Source organism: Hakea prostrata, chromosome 4 (genome assembly GCF_041222555.1).
Source record: "Hakea prostrata isolate BN-2017 chromosome 4, UWA_Hpros_2, whole genome shotgun sequence".
In the NCBI taxonomy this organism is placed as follows: domain Eukaryota; kingdom Viridiplantae; phylum Streptophyta; class Magnoliopsida; order Proteales; family Proteaceae; genus Hakea; species Hakea prostrata.
Genome location: NC_142603.1, coordinates 11,276,555 through 11,296,124, shown reverse-complemented (window position 1 = coordinate 11,296,124; position 19,570 = coordinate 11,276,555). Strand labels below are relative to the sequence as shown.

The 19,570-nt window shown below is 38.1% G+C and overlaps 2 protein-coding genes across 4 annotated transcripts in view; one reads left to right on the top strand and one right to left on the bottom strand.

Moving 5' to 3' along the window:
* LOC149017861 (vacuolar protein sorting-associated protein, putative (DUF1162)) overlaps window positions 1–10,575 on the top strand; it is a 99,793-nt gene extending 89,218 nt beyond the window's left edge. For all 3 annotated transcript variants that reach the window (XM_089152190.1, XM_089152191.1, XM_089152189.1), the window contains 6 exons: window positions 1,160–1,242; window positions 1,333–1,428; window positions 3,020–3,142; window positions 3,480–3,563; window positions 4,100–4,243; window positions 9,627–10,575. In XM_089152190.1, coding sequence (XP_089008316.1) covers window positions 1,160–1,242; window positions 1,333–1,428; window positions 3,020–3,142; window positions 3,480–3,563; window positions 4,100–4,243; window positions 9,627–9,971 — 875 coding nt within the window. In that variant the 3' untranslated portion in view covers window positions 9,972–10,575. The remainder of the gene's footprint in view (window positions 1–1,159; window positions 1,243–1,332; window positions 1,429–3,019; window positions 3,143–3,479; window positions 3,564–4,099; window positions 4,244–9,626) is intronic.
* Window positions 10,576–13,545: 2,970 nt separating this feature from the next.
* Window positions 13,546–19,527, bottom strand: LOC149017860 (UDP-N-acetylmuramoyl-L-alanyl-D-glutamate-2, 6-diaminopimelate ligase). The gene is made up of 5 exons (XM_089152187.1): window positions 19,346–19,527; window positions 19,119–19,171; window positions 14,785–14,961; window positions 14,559–14,639; window positions 13,546–14,300 (listed from the first exon to the last, which is right to left on the bottom strand). Exons 1-5 carry the CDS (start codon window positions 19,397–19,399, stop codon window positions 14,138–14,140), a joined length of 528 nt encoding a protein of 175 aa, XP_089008313.1. The 5' UTR covers window positions 19,400–19,527; the 3' UTR covers window positions 13,546–14,137.
* Window positions 19,528–19,570: the final 43 nt, after the last annotated feature.

The window sequence follows — 19,570 nt, the reverse complement described above, 5'->3', positions numbered from 1 at the left end:
AAAAGAGATCAATGTCATGGATAGGGCCTCAATTTGTACAGTTGTAAGTAACCCAAACCCTAATACTGAAGAAACCCTAGATCTCCCTATCCAGCCATCAGAAATCAACCAAGCTCTCCATTACTCTTCCCTACCTCACCGACCTTCAATCCATGCACCATCCTTTTCCCATCATCCTAACCCTAGAAACCAAAACCTTAGTGAATACTTCATTTTAATAAACCTAATGTCTTCCATCCATCCATCTAAGGGTAACCTAACTTGCAGGACATCACTCGATCCATTTGGAGCCACGTCCCATCTCTTAAAACCCTAATTTTCCATCTCAAGCGATATTACCCATATGGCCATATTAACCATCGGCAAGAAGCCACGCGATAACCTTTTCTCCCCAAGTCTTGGTTTGTTCCTAATCCTGGATCAACCCATTTAATTGCATCTTCAATTCCCAAATCCTTCAATAACATTCCCTTATTGTTTTAATCTAAACCCTAAAGCCTATTTGAGATAACCCACTTTTACCCTACAAGCCCATGAACAAATTTTCAATTTTTCTTATCTTTTACCCATTTGAGTTGGTTTTCTAAAAGAATTTGGTTATTTGGTGATGTGAACGTGATTTTATCCCCTTCCGAAACTCTAAGTGGGGCCCACAAGATGCCCTTAAGAAGCCTTCCTAGGATGGTTTAACCCTTTGGTAGGGGAATTTTGGGCCATGGAAAAAAATTCGAGGGAAACTCAAGTTTCGACTAGGTGAAATGAAAATGGGAAATATAGGTGGAAACTTGGGACTTTTTCTTGCAAGTTTCAACAGGTTTAGGGAGTATTTTGGGGTGGGACTCTGCATTTAAGCTAATTAGAGTATAAAGAACACATTGACACTTGCATTTTGTCAAGTTGGATAGTCTTTGTGGGACGGGGAGTAGATTTGAATCTATGTCAGATGCAAGACTGGCTTAAAACGTTTAGTGTATTAGAAAATAAAGAAAATGCTGTTTGTTCTCAAGACATCTAGTCGCAGGCTCTGATGAAATATGGATTTTTCATCTCTCCACAGGTATTTGAATCAAAGGTATCATGTGCTATTCTTATCTTTACTAATTACAATATCAGAATCTTGAAACTCATCCCATTGTTTGAATGCTTCCATTCTGGACAGGAATGTTCAAATTCATCAGCAAATCTATTGACAATAAGGGGTTTTCGGGAACCAAACGCTATTTTGGTGACTTGGGGAAAACTGTAAGTTTTGTAGTAGTGAAGTTATATGGGTTGGATTGCATTACCGAATAATTCTTGAACAGGTTCATCAATCAAAAAAACTTTCTGCAGATGAGAACTGCAGGATCAAATATTCTCTTTGCTGCTGTTACTGAAATATCTGACTCTGTTCTGAAGGGAGCAGAAGCAAGTGGGTTTAATGGAATGGTATGAGCATTCTTAAGTTTTCAGTCAATGCAGCTCTTTTCCTATCTCTAATACTTATGTGGGTTGGTTTTGCTCCAATAAGTATATTGGAACTCAGTAAGATTGAAAAAAAAAAAAAAAAAAAAAAGAGAGAGACAATTACACGGCACCCACTATATTTGGAGTGAAACTAATGACCACCCACTATTGTCTCAAAAATTACATGGCACCCACATGCATAATTACAAGTTACCCACAGTTAAATTTCCTGTTAAAATGGTTATGAAATTACCCAATTGCCTTTATTTTATTTAAATCATTCAAAATTTGTATTTCAAATTACCTAAATGCCCTCTGGCAGGGTAATTTCCAAATACCCTTAGGTGGGTGAAGATATTCTCCCTTCACCCATCTTCATATTCCTTGCCGGACACTACTAGATCCCCTCTCCCTGCCAGAGACAACCGCCTCCATCGCCGGCTTTTCCCCTGCCAAAGTTCACTCACCAGAATTCCCCTTGCCAAAGCTACAAAAGCTGCACCAAATGCAGCCGACTTAGTTGGATTCCGGCAACTAATCTTCCAGAAAACCACATAGGACCACTGATTTTCAACGCAGATAACTGAATTTCTATTTATAATGGCATGGAATCTGATCACCATTGTAGTCCGTCATTTGATCGGATCAACGATTTCTGCATAAAAACAGCAGATAGCTCAACTTTGCTCTTATCTTCATCGTCAACCATGGCAATATGATTAAGATCTATTAAATTGTATCCAAAGTTAGCAGTAGTTGAAGCTGTAACTGTAACTTAACCCTAGATCAGATCTGAACTTAGCGGTAGCTGAAGTTGTAACACCCTCAAATCTCCTTGTCTTCATTTCCATCGGAATTTGCAAATCCGTGGTTTTCTCTTTTGGAGGCGTCGAAAACTGAAACTTGAACGGGGTTTCGCTCTTCGTACTCAAGTAAGATCTTTGCTGTCCGATTCATCAAAGAACCTGTTTCAGAATTTGTTTTCTCAGTTCCCATTGGTGAATTTCTTGGATTTGATCGCTCTAGCTTTGGGTCTTTCATCCGGTGTTGTGTTATATTTTTCTCATTTTAGGAGATTTGGAGTTTCAGATATTGGAGAAACCACTTAGTAACTCAAAAGCTCATAGTCGATCACTCGATCCGATTCAGGGGAAATTCAATTGAATATAAATGTCCACCCAACCCTAGATCAAATGAAACTCATATTTGAGCAGATCTATTCCATACACACACACACAGAGGTTGGTTGGAGAAGATTGGTTGTAGAGAGAGGTTGGGGTATCTTTGAAATTTTCCTGCCCAAAGGGCATTTATATAATTTGAATTTGAATTTTGAATGATTTAAATAAAAATAAGGGCCATCATACCCATTTTAGCAACAAATTTAACTGTGGGTAACTTGTAATTATGAATGGGGGTGCCATGTAATTTTTGAGACAATAGTGAGTGGTCACTAGTTTCACCCCAAATATAGTGGGTGCCGTGTAATTTTCTCAAATAAAAAAAAATAAAAAAAAAAAGAAGCAAAGGCAAAACTTGTCTTAATGTTGTATGGTTGCCATGGTATCTCTAGGTTAATGGCTTTCACCAAGGGATATTGAAGTTAGCAATGGAGCCATCAGTTTTAGGGACTGCATTCATGGAGGGAGGCCCTGATAGAAAAATTAAGCTTGACCAAAGTCCTGGGGTTGATGAGGTAACTTCTGATTAAGTTATTTCTTATCATTTTATAATGTAAGATACATTTTGAGCATTTCCATGTTTCTTGCTTTATACTATATAGAGTTTCTTTCCTGAATGTGTATTCCACTAGTCACCCAAAGTTATATTCACCCCAACAAAAAAGAAGTTTCTTTCCCAAATGCTTTCCAATAATGGTCAGCTATCATGCCTGCACAAACAGATAGAAGAGAGAAAATTTTGGGTAAAGTATGTTTCTATCTTTTCTGACAGGAAAATAGGATTCTTAGCTTCTGCCGTGCTTCCATTTCTGAATTCGGCCAATTTAAATGTATTTGTTAATTACATTGCAGTTATATATCGAAGGGTATTTACAAGCTATGTTGGACACAATCTACAAACAGGAATATCTCAGAGTGAGAGTCATTGAAAACCAGGTGATCTTGTCCATGCCCATTTCTGTTTTCATTTTTTTTTTTTTTTTTTCCTCTCTTTTTCTTCTTTTCTGTTTTAGAAGAAAAGAAACCCAAATCCTTGCACCTGAATTCAAGGGGAAGAAACATTAATGGCCTAGTGAACAGAATGGATGCTTTTTTGACTTTGATTCAAATTACTTTGACTTCCCCCAGGCACTTTTCTCTATATTCTGGAAAAATGGGTAATAAGTGTGCGCTGATACTTCTATTGCCCCCCTGGACTCTTGTGTGGAAGCCTTTGGCACCGGGTTTGCCCTAACATTTCTATTAGTACTTAGAAGGGAACTATCTTATCAGATATCTACTGTCTAAATTCTGTGACAGTTGTGTGCACCCACATGCAACATTCACTGAATTCGATTTTGATTTCCATTGGTCTCTTAAGTTCTCAACCATATATAACTTCTCTAGCCCAAAAAAACTTCCAATCCACCTACACCACTAATGTTATGTTTGATTTTCATATACTTCTGTAACACATCCATCAATTTTGGCAGGTTCTTCTCAAAAACCTTCCTCCAAACAGTACCCTCATAAATGAGATTATGGACCAGGTGAAAAGATTCCTTGTAAGCAAGGCATTATTGAAAGGAGAACATTCAACTTCTTCTCGTCCGCTGCGTCATCTGCAAGGAGAAACTGTAATCATTCTCTTTGCTTTGCTGGGATTTCATGTGTTTTTCACTTCACAATGATAATTTTGGAATAGTTGGTTATTTTCAAAGCAAGCATCTTTCATAATTATAAATCCAAGATGTTTCATTGGTAGGCACTGCTACCTGCTGTAGGGGATTTACCTAGAGGCTGACTAGGATAGGCTATGCCAAGGTTGTCAAAGCAACAAAGCAACCAAGGCGACAAAGCACCAATAAAGCAATGACTAAGTGGTCAAAGCGTTTTGCTATTAGTTTTAGGTGGTCAAGGCTTTCTAGTGTTGGTTTTTTTTATATTTGATCCAAATAGCAAAAGTTACATAAAATTCCTAGCATTTAAGTATGAAACATTTTGCAAACTTAATGAAAAGTTTATCCATATAATCAACATATAACATTGAAAATTGAACATAGTGATTAACTTCAAACATAACATTAAAATCATGAATCAACCTTCAAAGTTTAACAACCAAAGGAGTTCCATGAGGAGGAAGACTTTTGTGAGAGAGCGAGAGTGATTTAGGTTAGAGTTTTGTTTTATGAATTTGTGAGGAAGAGTGTCTAAGTTTCCTTTTTTTTTCCCCCAACCCTATTTTACTATGATTTGATTCCATGTATCTTAGTCCTATACTTGATGTGTAAAACTAATAACTAAAAAACCTTTAGAATCAAATGCTATTATATTCCGTACCATCGATTTGGTATTTTTTTTTTATAAAATGATTTTAAAAGACAAAAACCAATAAAGCAGTCCCCTTGGTGACCAGGGCATCGCAACCGCTTTATTGATTTAAAAAGAAAGCGACAGTCGCTTTGCCATGACTGAGACTGAAGCTTAAGCGACACCTTGACAACTATGGGCTATGCTAGACTATTCAAACCCTCAAGGTGAACTTAAGTTAGGTCTATGCAGATCCAGCCCCTACTTGGGCTTGCTTTCCTATAAATGAGCCTAGGATTGGACCTTTTGTCCCATGTATCTAGGGGGCTAAAACGTGTGCCCCAAGGTGGTACTTGAAGTTTTGACTAGTTAATTAGTTTATTTTAGAGGTCATGTGACCTTATAAAAGTCACATGACTTAATTAGCAAGTAGGATTAGACTTCTATTTGTTATAAAGTTTGTATGTTATCTTCTGAAAGATAAGAGTTTTTAAGTGTCATTTTAATTCAGTTAGTCAAGTCAGTTAAGAGTATACTATTCTTTTCCTGGCAGCATTGGTCCTTAGTTGAACCTCTTCAATCTAATACTACATCATAGGGGGTGGCAGCAATGTACATGATGAACCTAGAGACTAAAACATAGAATTTAGGTAACGATGAGCAATATAATCCTGGCTGTATGTAATCAACACAACAGTGCATCAATTGGGAACATGGGGTCAGGGAGAATGTGCTGCAAGACATCAGATAGAATGATGAATCTTCAATGTTCTAAAAATGACAATTGCCTTGTTAACAGGTTAATTTTTAATCAGCAACAATATAAGGAATAATGCGAGCATCCATAGAAAATAGTAATAAACAAGACCATCAAAATGAGAAAATATGAAGCACCTTAAGGTATTCTTTGGTTTTCTCTTTCAGTTATGACTCTGATTCTGGTGATGTCCCCCCCCCCCCCCTTCTTCCTCCTCCCTTCGTAGACCCAGGCCCTGGTCTACCCTCTTCTCTTCCTCCTCCCCTTCCATCTCCTCTTTTGCCTTCCTCTCCATTACTGATTTCCCTCCAATGGCACTTCAACCTTCACCCTCTACGCCACTGACCTCCCCCTCCCAATGTCATGAACTAGAACCTTGTCTCGTAGGCTACTTCCTCGGTTTCAGGCCATTGTTCAGCATTGTCCCAAGCTTCATTCTTGAAACCATGGCAGGAACAAAGAGCGCTTTAGTCCTTCCTCCTCAATAGTGGGATATTTGTCTTCGAATTTTCTGATGAAGAACTCAAGAGAAGAGCTCTAGAAGGAGCACCATGGTTTATAGGCTCTGAAATTCTCTATCTTGGGCAATGGAACCCACAATTACAGATTAGGAATATCGACCATAAATCCATTCCAATCTGGCTAATGCTGTCAGGACTCCCCTTCCACCTCTGGAACAAAGAATGCTTTAGTAGAATTGGTTCTGTTGCTGGGCAGCCTCTGTATATGGATTCAAGAACCAGAAATATAGAGTGCCTCTTGTACGCTTGAATCTGTGGGGAGATCAATGTTGAAGCTCATATGCGCTTTGTGCTAATTTTGGACGATATGGACTGGGTTTCGATCAACCGCACTGTCATGTTTTTGACCCCCATGCCACCCTCAATCCTCCCCTCCCTCCAAATCCCCTTCCCTCTACTTCTGACCTCATCCCTGCCCAGAATCCTAGACTCCGGTACCACCCCTCCTCATCCCCACCCTCCACCACAATCTTGAGCTTAGCAGGGGCAGAATCCATTATCATCCCCACAACCAGAGGAAGTCCCCAAAAACACAATCAGCCCTGCACGTCACTACTACCACCCCTACCACTGAGACTTCCACCATCGTTGTTGCCGTTAACATTGTCGCCATCTTACTCTCTATCTGTCACATCCCCCTAACCGGTACCCTAACTGCAATACGTGGAGGTGTGATCCACAACCCCAAAGATCAGTTCTCTACAATCATCCTCCCACTTAGCACAATAGCATAATCAAGAGCAAAGAATAATCATTGTATAAATATTATTAAAGAAACAATCAAGGATGGATCTTAAGAAAGATCACAACGAATATCAAAGTGCGGAATAAATGATACCATTACAAAATCAGAGTATAGAGTATAGCGGAAATAAACTCTAAATCAAAGCGGAAAGGTAGATCAAAACTCTAATGTATTACAATCGATTGAAATAAAGAAATAAAGAAGTCTAAGAATCAATCTAAGTCCAATCGTAATAAAACTCTGTATCAAAAAGAGTATGTCCAAATTTAAAAACTTCCGTATCCAATACGGGACACTCCAGCTCTAGAATAGGACTAATCCTAGTACGCACAATCGTCACACTAGAAATCTTCACTGTGATGTTCGTAACAGCCTGCACCTTGTATGCAATACGGGTCACTCGCCATGGCCTCGTAGTCCTAGATCTCAAAGTCATCGGTACCTACAACAAGGTCTAACAAACATTGTCCCCGAAGGGTGAGCTCAAAAGAACTCAGCAAGTAGTTCAATCACAAATAACAACTACAAACAGTTTAGAACAAGCATAATGCAATATGATATGAAGCAGTAATGCAAGTATGCTTCTAACTCTATATATGCTAGTTTCTAATGGCAGACACGCATTAAAATAAAACACCATACTCCTTTATGCAATCTTAGTCACTCTCCCTCAACAATCTCTGTAACAATAACCATTTTTTCGTGTATTGATTTCCAAAGGGGCACATTCTGATACTACAAGCAAGTCATTTGAGATGGCATGATTGTGTTCGGAAGAGGTCTTGGGGTGCTCAATTATAGGACTGGGTGATTCAGTTTGAAGCAACTAGACAAGCTAAGGGCAAACATGAAATGAACCTAGGAGAAATGGTGGGGAAAGATGTATACAGCTTGGGCCTTGTATCAAGTACAACCCAAATAGAGTTGATTTCCTTCAACGATCCATGTGGCCAACCCCATTTATTTGGGATAACTCTTGGGTGGTGGTTGTGGTTGTTGTCGTTATTATTGTTAATTTGTTATTGTATGCCATGTTCAATTCATGCAATGAGGAGCTCTCTTCAGTCTTCACTGATCTGTAATGCAAATACTTCCACTACCAGGCTTGTGATTAGCACATGATGTTCCATTAACATCCCATATAATACCCAACTTAGCCCTTCAGTTAGCAGGAAAATGGGAATATAAAAATAGTAGATGCAGCATAGTTTTGCTTAAATTTCTACCGTTACAATCAGTCCAACACGAAGAACAATTTTATGCGAAGATTTGATTCTATCTTTTTGTTGTTTCCCATCCCTTAGACACCGTTTGTCTGTTGGATCTGAAGTGGGTGGGAAAAAGTTTGAAAAAAGCAAAATTTTCCATGAAATCCCAATGTGTGGCTTTTTTTTGTTCACCGGGGTGGGAAAGTTGGCAGACAAGCTTCCTTAATTTAAGGAAACTCGTTTGCTGAGTTGGCATGCTAACTTTTCCACCCCATCCATTTTCAAAATCCCACAAAATGTGGGATTTTGTGAAAAAGTGTGGAAAACAACAAAGTGGGACCCCAATTCAAAACATTTTCACAAAATCCTTTTATTTCCTTTTCTATTCCCCCACCCTATTACATATGGGTCCCACATTTTTATTTTTTCTGCCCCTTTTTTCCCCCACCACCTTTGCAAACAAATGGTGCCTTATAGTTTAGGGATACCTTTAGTATCTCTTCACATGGATTTCTCAGCATTCTCACTACAATCAGGATCATGTTTGCTAGAAGGATTATTTGTCCCCCCCTTCCCCCTCTTCTTTTTCCCTGTTTAGAAGCTTCTTTTCTTGGAATAGAAAAAATAAAAAGGTTTCTCATAGTAATGACTACTTCCTCATTATTTATTGGGGGCATGGACTGTAAATATTTATTCCTTGACTCAAAGAGATGCTTTCTAAAAGTTCTCAACAAAATCAGAAGAGATGCCAACCTCAAGTGTACAGTACCTATGTAATGTTCATGGAAGAACCTTTGGAGCTGGGAGGAAACACTGACTAACCAAGCTTGGATCTTTTCATGACAGTTCATTCTTGATTCTGGATTTTTTCATGATAATCGTACTGCTAGCTTTGTATCCTCTCAGAACTGCAGAGAAGCTTTTTCTTTTTTGGATGAATAAAAGATATATTACCAAAGAGTATGAGGACTGCAACAGCCCCTGGAGAATGGCTAAAGAAGAAAAAACTGCCCCAAGTACAAGCATGCTAGCACCTCAAACAGGAGAGCAAGAGGACTTAAGATAGGAGGGAAAGCAATAAGTTTGTTATCCGTCAATAAACAAGATTTCCCTCAAGGATTATTGAAGAGCGTATAAGCGTTTGTCTCTGCATCTCCCTGCTTTGGACTGCTTCATGAACTGGTACACGGCTTTAGTGAGGTTTCTGATCAGATGCTAATGTTAAGAGAGCAACATAATTCCATGAATGTGTCGAGTCTCATTCTATTAAGTAAATCCTCTCTTAAGATTTTAGAAAATCGTCACTATATCTAATCTCATTCTATGAAGTAACCCCATATATTTGGTGCTTGCAAGAATTATTTACTCTTGAACCTGAAAATTATCTCCATGATTATTTATATGCATTCTATCCTCTTTATGTGTTACTCAATGCATTCTATCCTCTTTATAAGTTACTCATTCAAAGGTTTTATACAGGAATGGAAGATTGGACCCACAGTGCTGACCTTATGTGAACATTTGTTTGTGAGTTTTGCCATCCGTATGCTGAGAAAGCAAGCTGATAAGTTTATGGCTTCCATCCACTCCAAGATAAAATTGGGAAGTGCTGAGGGTGCAGGGGTTAAGGAGATAGTCCCTGTGTCCAAGAAAGAGCAGAAAAGAGTTAATTTTAACTGGAAAGGGGGGATCCGCAGCTTTTTGTTCTCGGGGATGATTGCCTATGTAGATGGACGTTTATGCCGATGCATCCCCAATGCTATAGCAAGAAGAATTGTTAGTGGATTTTTGATAAGTTTTCTTGATAAAAATGACACCAATTAAAATGTATATCATCCATCAGTTACTGTAAATAAACTTAGTTCTGAATGTAATACATGCGCTCCACCATTCGAGCATGGCTGTTAGACTGATACATGATTGCATGTTTGAGGTCTAGAGTTCAAGGTAGTGTATATTTCAAGCCATGGAATAGATTACAGGTAGTGTATATTTACCAAAGTTCTCGCATTATCAATGATATCCTCTCTTCCTGCTGTATACAAGTTGATGATTACATTGTTTGAGGAGCAGATATCAGTCCATTAAAGAAATATTTGTTGTGTTTCATTTAGGCAATGTCGACCTTCTCGAATGGCAGGGCAGCCTTCAAAGCGGCAGTTTGCTCTCTGCTTTTGTCGACGGGTTTTTTGGGTGTCTTTGTAGTGTTGTATCACTGGCGATTTTTCCATTTGAACAGCCAAGAGTGAGTTCGTATATGAGAAATATGTAATAATAAGCCTCAACACACTTTCCGACCTTGTCATTGAGGCTTGAAATTTTAGGGGTGTGACTTCAGTGCTGTGCAATATTGTGCTGCGAATGGATCGAGATTTTGATATTGCTGCAGGTGCTGTGCATTAATTACACAGCACCCAAGTAATTTCTAAATTTTAGTCCCTTGTGGGCTTTGTCTGACTGGCATGAGCGAGAGCTAGGCACATCTCTTATCAGCAAATGAACCACGATTCTGGCCCAGAAAAAGTGTGGGACTCAGGGACTGGGCTCCTTTTCTTTTCTAACCAATGCAATTGAAGTTTGAAGCAAGGTTTAAAGTATCCCACAATACCATACGATACTAGCAAATACGTATTCATATTTGATCCAACCGCGACGATACATCTCTCTATTAAATTACACTAAAATATATTAACCAGATCGATACAATACTTGATATAGGACTATACGTCTCTTAAAATTACTTGATCGATACAATAGTCGATACCAATACTTTAAACTTTGATTTTAAGTGCTCAAGAGAACAATACTTCTCCATATTTTTCAATGCTTCTTACAAAAGTTCCTCCAACACCCCCCTACCCCCCTACATCCCTACACCTCTCCTTATTTTACACTTCTTGGAAAGTAAGCTGAGATTTTGCCACGTCACTTTCTCATGGTAGAAGAAAAGTGAGCCCTATTGACTCGGTAGTAATCCAATTAAATTTTAATTAGTTTGATCAGACTTAATCGGTTCGATTCAGCTTGGTAAATTCCTATTGGATTCGGATTGGATATCTGCTTCTACCCTTATCCACAACCTTCCTCTTCCCTCAAAATCTATTCACACACACAAAAAAACTAATAATAATAATAATAATAATAATAATAATAATAATAATAATAATAATAATATTAATATTAATATTAATAAATTCCTCCCCTATAAATGTATGAGTGTATGTGTTGGCCTCTAAAAAATGTATATTCGTTGGAAATTGCTTGAGTGCGCATTTTAATGCACAACACTTGCAGAGAATGGCCGAGATTTCGATATTGATCGTCCATTTTAAAAGTGTTGTTCTCACACTTTTGAGAAACGGATGATCGATCTCAACCGTTTGCAACATAATATAGTACATTAATTACGACACTGAAGTTGAGCTCATATTCGTTGCTCGGTGTTGCCCATAGAAAGCACTTCACAGAAGAAAACCATAGGAAGAACCTTTTGAATTCAGCATTTGCACCCAAAAAAAATAAAAAACTTTTTTTTTTTGGTTAAAATTTAATACCATTTGAAGTTCTTAATAAAGAATAGTGGCTAAAATATGGGGATTTTTTTAAATCTCGACCGTTGATTGCCAACGTGCTGCGCACCGAAATTGAACCGGCAAGCAACCTCGGTCACCCTTCCCAATCTACCGACCAATCAGGCCATATATAATATTCCACTCCACTCATTCCAAAATCCCATTTGAAAACCTTCAGAGTCTCTATAAATTCACCCTCTTCTCCACTCCTTCCTTACCCAAGACTCCAGAGAGAGAAGCCTCTTCAGCTTACATTTGCTTACAGTTTCACAAGGAAAGACCCATAGCAAGAATGGCCTCTACTGTTTCCAGAAAGCCACTAACCCTCTCAGCTGTCTCAGAAGAAGGGACACTCAACTACAACACAGTGGTGGTGGTGGTGGATGTTGAGGAGGAAAAAGAAGCAGCAGAAACCTCAAACACAGTGACAGGCCAACTCTACCTCAAGCCTGCTCACACCACTGAGACCTTCAACAAAGACCAGGTGCTCCGGCGTATTCGACACCGTAAAAGGATGAACAAGCTCCGAAATGCCCTCCAATCTCTTCTGAGCTCCCCCTTCTCATCCAGCTCCGCTGAGCCCAACAAGGATCCTGTCCACCGCAGCTGGCTTGATGATGCTTTCGCTGCTCCCTGAAGAACCACTCTTGTTTCAGAATCCCATGAAGACTAGAGAAAGGTTCCATATGTTCATCACTCACTTGGGCAGCTTCTCTGTTTTCCACGGTGTATGTACAGTAAGGCTAGTAGTGGATGGGTACATGTACATGCATCAGATCTATGAGTTTCTTCTATGTGAATTTATGCTAATCTTATATAAATGTTCCTTAGGAATTCACTTTATTGTTTCTGTAGCCATGAGTATAGTATATTTTGGTTTAATGAAGTTCTTGTTTTCACGCCAAGAAAAAGAAAAAAAGAAAGAAAGGGAAAAGAAAGCCACTGAAATAGAATCTGTACTAAAGCAGGAAATACTTGCACGTATCATTAAAAAAAAACATTGTGCGCTGGGAATATTTCCCTAAAGATAAAAAAAGAATAGAATACATTCCCTTTGATATGGCTTATGATGGTGACTTAAGTTTGAAGCTTCGCTGCCACTTGAATTAGGGTGTAAATGGATCAGATTCGGATCGGATAGTGGTAATACTATGTTCGCATCTTATTATATTTGGATAGATTCGGATAATATTTTATCAGTTTTGGACAAATTTAGTCAAATTCGGATGATAATCGGATAGTTAGTTTTTTAAGTAGATTCTTCTATAATGGTATGAATACAAATTGAATTCAAGTTTTCAGTTACCTTTTGACATCTTTAACATTTTATTTGTGAGGGCTATGTTTGAAATTTAAGAATTCAAACAACTTTTATAGTTATTTAGTAGAATATCTAGAAAAATAGTCATATATCTCAAGTAAAAAATGTATAAAAATAAAAAACATAAATTAAAGTAACTTAATCGTATAATTTTATCGAACGGATACTAATCGGTAGAAAAGAGGTAAACCATATCAGCATCATATTAGTAGTAATCAAACGGATTCAAATACCCCTAAATGGATGCATATGTGAATTCAGAGACAAATTTTAATTATCCATTTACACCCCTAATCAAAATCCATAGAAATCTAGGCCTCTCACAAGTTTCCGTATTCAAAGTTCAATTTAATTCTACCCTACTCAATTTAGTCATGTTTTCAGGTCAGAAAACCAGCCAACATCCATTTGCCATTGACAAAAGGTATAGCTTCTGGGTCCTATAATTTTGACACCTTGTTTGGAGACTTGATGCTTTTTTTTTTTTTTTTTTTTTTTTTTAATTTAATTCTTTTCTTTCTTTCTTTCTTTCTGTAGAGCGGTTCTCTAAATTTTTCCTACCAAGATTACAGTTCTCTACATTTTATAGATGATTCTGAGTCAACTCAATCGATTCCTTGATCCATTGAAAATAACCAGCCTAAATTTATAAAGGAAAATATGTTTCAAAATAATTTTATTCTTTCCCTTGTTTTCTCTCTTCTATGCCTTTCAGCCAAAAACGAAAAAAGAAATAGCCGAAACTCTTTCCGAATTGGGCTTCAATAATCCTTATTCGTTCCTCGAACCGCTTCTCTTTGCCGACGCCAGATGCATTTGCCAAAGTACCTCCCTCTTTCACTCTACCAGCTAGTTTTACTGTTTGAAGTTTCTTGAATTTCAGTCATGACTCAAGAGTCTACTGGCGTTGCCTAGTAAATCAAACAACTTAAGTGACTGTTTCATCTTGGAGATCAATTCGAAATAACCCCCGTCAGACTACAGAATAAGCCCCATTAATTGTTTAAACTAGTATAATTAGCTGCACATTGTTAAGGAAAGGTGTCTTGATGCATTACTAATGAAAAAATTACAAAACCTCAGATGAAGCTTCACTTCTATCTTAACAAGCCGCGACTTGAAAGGAGACGTAGTGCCTTGTCAGAATTTTTCAGAACCGACGATGATCGAGGAACCTGCATTTTTCTTTGCTTCAAGAAGTCCAAGGCATTCTGCGAGCACTGGGGTGGCGGTATGTTTTTCAAAATCACCAGCTCTGGCCTGCAGACCATCATCAAAGAGTTGTTAGATTCAAGTAAAGAACCATGATGAACAGGAGGAAGGGAAGAAGAGCAAACTGCCATTGTGCAGTGTAGACCAGTAAGTGGCGCAAAGGGGGTGCAACGAAGGTGATTCCAAAGGAGGAAGAGAGAGAGAGACACAGACAGCCCTTTTTCTCCCCCCCCCCCACCCCACAAAAAAAAGTTCCATATAGAAATTCGACTATCATTTCAGGAAGGAAAGAAAGAGGTTCCTAACCCAGAGCCTTGGTGCCTTTTCTTTTTTGGTTCGTGCTTCTCCTCAACTTTCTCTTCCTCAGAGTCTGACAAAAAGACTTTCCTGCATGTGGAATAATTGATGAGACACACATAGAAAGATAACGCAAGTGAGTGGGTTTCTTTTTTCTGTTTTATTTTGGGAGTTGGGGGAATTTTTTCTTCTCTTTTTTTTTTTTTTTGGGGTGGGGAGGATGAACATTACATACTTCTCACGAGCTGCAAGCAGATTGACAATGTCATTTGGAAGCATTCCAGGTATAACCCGATCCTCCTCGTGTTCATCAGGTACTTCTTCATGTTCAACACCACCATGACCCTCTGAAATTTGTCGCTTTTTCCTTTCAGCCCACCTCTTCCGGCGTTCTTTGCCTTCCTGGGCAACCCTATAAAGATAGCAGAAATTACTCACGGATCCAAGGATAATTAACAAATAAAAAAATTACGAACATGCAAGGTTCAATGAAATACATTTTTTCCTTGGGGGTGTTTGCTAATAATAAGATCAATGAAAATGAAACTAACACTTTTAGACTTTATAAGTTATAACTAGAAAAGTTAGAACATAAAAGAACTTCAGGCTGGAAAAACTTCGGAACATTTCTTGCAACAACTTCCACCAAATGCCTCTTTTCTCTCCATCAACCACACCCATACCCACATGGATGCATATGAATTAGATTTTAGCATTCCATCTTGGTAAATAATGCATGTTTATAAAATTATACAAGAGCGGTTGTTAGACATCTCCATATCCTTATGAGCAGTTGACTCCTTGGCAATCTTTTAAAATACTTTTTTAAGATATGCCCCTCTAAAGGCTCTCTCCTGAGTGAAGAATAACGGAAAAAAAGAACCATATTTCCAGAAGATAAAAAGTAAAGATTCAAGATTTCAGTTTCAACTTTCAAAGCGGATCAAACCTTAAAACAATTGATATTAAAGAGCCTTAAGGATTTTGTGGTAAGCCATGATGTGAAGAATCAGACTGGAACCGTGACCTAAGCCAGATGCACTTTTGAAAACATCCTTGTTAATATATAATTTTTAATTGGTCCAGTTGCTCACGATTCCTTCTGGAGAAGTACCAAAGGCTACATATCCTCCTAAAGAGAAGGGCAATGCCATCACTCTCCTTGTAAACAGCTGCACCTATAACCCCTGACATGCACTTTAGAGGCTTTAGAGCATTAAATTGGATGCCTAGAATCTCCATAAGGCTTTTTAGGAACCTTAATGATGTCATTTTAAAAGAGAATGCCATCATTGCACCTATTATCATGTTGAAGACTAACAATTTCACTTTCTGCACAGGCAGAAGAGCCTTTTAGGCTTCAATGCAGCTTGGTGCCCAGAGCTTGAAGCAGTAAGTTGGCTCTTAAGTTGTCCAGTGTCAAAGTAATGCAAGTTATGGAGTAAAGGAACATTCAAACTGCAGGCCAAATGTTCCTCTTTACAAAGCATACATTCATTTCTTCTTCATGGAAAGGTGGAGACTAGAAACCAACAACAACAACGACAAGCCTTATCCCAAATAAATGGGGTCGGCTACACTGATCCTTGCCTTCCAATCAGTTCTATTTGAGGTCAAATTAGATACAAAGCTTAAGACATGCATACCCTTTCTCACCACTTCTCCTAAAGTTATCTTAGGTCCACCCCTAGCTCTTCTGGTTCCTTTGATCTAGATAAAATAACTTATCCGGACAAAAGCATTTGAAGGCCTCCGTTGAACATGGTCATGCCACATCAATCAACTTTCTCGTAGCTTATCATTCATCAAAGCTACAGATAAGTTCTAATATGATCATTTTTAACCTTATCCTCCTTAGTTTTGCCACTCATCCACCTTAGCATCTTCATTATGCTTCGGTGAGTTTATCTATATGATACTTCTTAAAAACCCAACACTATGTACCATGGCATTACAGCCAATTGTATGGTCATCCAATAGAATTTTCCTTTGAACTCTAAAGGAATATGTCGATCGCACAAGACCCAGACACACCTCTCACTTCATCTAACCTATTTTAATTCTTTAGGAAACATCATCCTCTATATCACATTCTTTATTGATGATTGAGCCAAAGTACCTAAAATAATCACTATGTGTAATCTCCTTTTCAACAAGTTTCGCCACTTCATCATTTGTCCGATCACGGCCAAAGTTACACACTAGATATTCCGTCTTCGTTCTATTTAGTTTAAAGCATTTTCATTCCAAAGTTGCTCTCCATGATTCTATCTTGGTATTAATCCCTACTTATATGTCATCTAGCAAAACAATATGATCAACAAAAAACATACACCAAGTAACCTCATCTTGGGTATTTTGGTTATATCATCCATTATAAGAGTAAATAGATATGGGTGTAAGGTTGATCCTTAATGTAGCCCAACCAAAATCCGGGAATTGGGGGAGACTAGAGATCCAATCCCTAACTGCAAACCACCCACCAAAATCGGGGAATTGGGGGAGACTAGAGATCCAATCCCTAACCGCAAACCACCCCCCCATGCACACACATACACACAAAAAAGAAAAGGGCCATGTCACCTAATCAATGTTGCCAACCAAAATATTTATCAACTTCAGCAACAAACGAAAACAACTATCTACTTTTTATTGAAGATCTCGGCCTCCAGGGAAGTCTTCATCTTGGCTAAAACCTAAAACTCAGCTATTTTACAGCTCTCTTATTTGTATCCTTTCCTTAGTGAATTATTTTGTGATATTCTTTTCACATCCTTTTCTATAACAAAAAACTTAAAAGCATTAATTTTTTCAAAAAGGAGATTTCTCACAAAGCATCCATCCAACCCCTAAAGCAACCCCCCCCCCCCCCCAAAAAAAAAAAAAAAAAAAAAAAGAGCCCAAAAAAAACCCAAAAAAGAAAAACACCATCCTTTTAAGTGTGAAACTGATTCACATTTTCATTTGTTGATATTTCTCCAACCAGCCCCCAATCCTCAAACATTGGTGTCAATCAAGAAACTCAGTACAAAATGTTCAGCCATCATATAAGAGTTTCAATGAAACTTAAGTCACTAAATACTTTCGCATCTCTATTTATAAATTCCATTTAAGCCTGTTGAAAGCTCAACAGCTTCAGGATGGGAGCAAGTTGTCAGAATTGACAGAAAATGACACAGAGTTTGATAAGATAGGATTAGGAACAAAAATGTGGGTGTGGAGATCCAATTACTTAAAAAAAGAAAAAGAAAAGGCTAAGCTATAAAATCCTCCATAAAATGATATACTGATTTTCAAATTTATTCTCTAAAAAAGAAAGGTGATTATATATTTATAGCTGAGGGAACAACCATCCATACCTACTGTTCATTCAACAAGTCTTACTTGATTAAAGTAAATCTCTGAATCTAGAGCCTTCCAACCAAGACTTTGGCCATGAATCTCTTAATTCGACTTAAATTGAAATAACCTTGCTTGTCCGAGATGCACAGATCGAGGGAGGGGGAATGATAGCAATCTTAAATGCTATAAATTAGCCTAAAGAGGAGTGACAAAAAAGTTTTGGAACTTATTTTCAACTTCCCAAATAAAATGAGAACTCAAGGCTACAGCTAAAAATGCCGATTTATGAACCTTAAACTAACCTAAAATAATATAAACTACAATATATTAAGACCGAAATACCAATGGTAACCATAAAAATAGGGTGCAGCCACCGCATGGGGATTGGTGAGGGTCATAATATAAGCAGCCTCAACCTGGCTTTCACAGAGAGTCTATTTGCAGACACTATTGCATGCCCACTTGGTCAAATGGAGCAACCTAACCATTGCACCTAGGCCAGCCCTCTGCCAAATATAACCATGAGAACCCCAAAAAAGCATGTGAGGGGAGAGAAGTATTTTGTAATGAACAGTGAAGAAACAAGATTTCAAAATTTGCAATTAGGTTACAGGCAGGTGACATGTGACAAACATGAGCCAAAGAGAACAATTAAAGACCAAGGAAATTGTGAAAGTTTTCATGGAAGAATCTATGCTAAAAGTGAAATAAACATTACATAGACCCAGTGATTTCAATTGAAAAAATTTTAAATTTTTGAATCATTCACAAGGTCAGGTTAGGCTGGACTTCATTCTTGTTTTACTCAACGGCTGAATGTAAATCCATTGCCTTCAGCATGGTTCTATTCCAAAGGACTGGGTTTCTAAACCAACCACCCTCGGTTGTCCTTTGCAACATACATGCTCTATAATTCTATAAATATGAAGTAACTGTAAATAAAAGTGAGACAGCTCAACTGCTCAAATAAGCTTCTCCAAGAAATTCCATGTTGCTAAAAATAGTTTCTAATATTGCATGGCTAGTGACTCCGTGAATCTTCGCAGATGATCAAAACTTACGTTGGAACCAACTTTAGTTGGAAGATTAACTCAAAATAAAATTTCTAGGTACTGTAATAACAACCCATAAGAAATAAACGCACAGTAAAACTCTACAGAAAGCAGCTCGGAAAACAAAAAATTAAGGAAAAAACGAAGAAGTAGCTAACAAGAAAAAGAAGCACACCTGACTTTATTTCGATTCTGGACTATCCGTATCTCTTCCTCTTGTTTCATGCCCTGCGTATTTTAATAAAATCACCACCAGAATGTGACCAAAAGGGAATAAAATTAGGAACAGAAAACAAAAAACTTCTTTTCTTTTGCAACAAGATGTTGGTTCCAGTCAAAAGAACAGTAATTTCAAAGACTCCATTGGAAGAATTGGAAGCTGAGAAAGTAAGGCTTTCAGACCTGCTCGCACGTGAACTCCTCGGGCGCATCCGACCCATCCTCAATCTCCGACATCGATTCCGAACTCTCACTAGCTTCCTCCGTCGCTTAGACAAAATTTTACAGCTCGCAAGTTGGAGATTGGGGATGGAGGCGTTCTGTACTGGACTTGGTAGTTGTCTATGGACCTTGCAGCGATTCAATCCGAATGCACCGTTTCTTCTTTAAACCCTGACGGGCCTGACC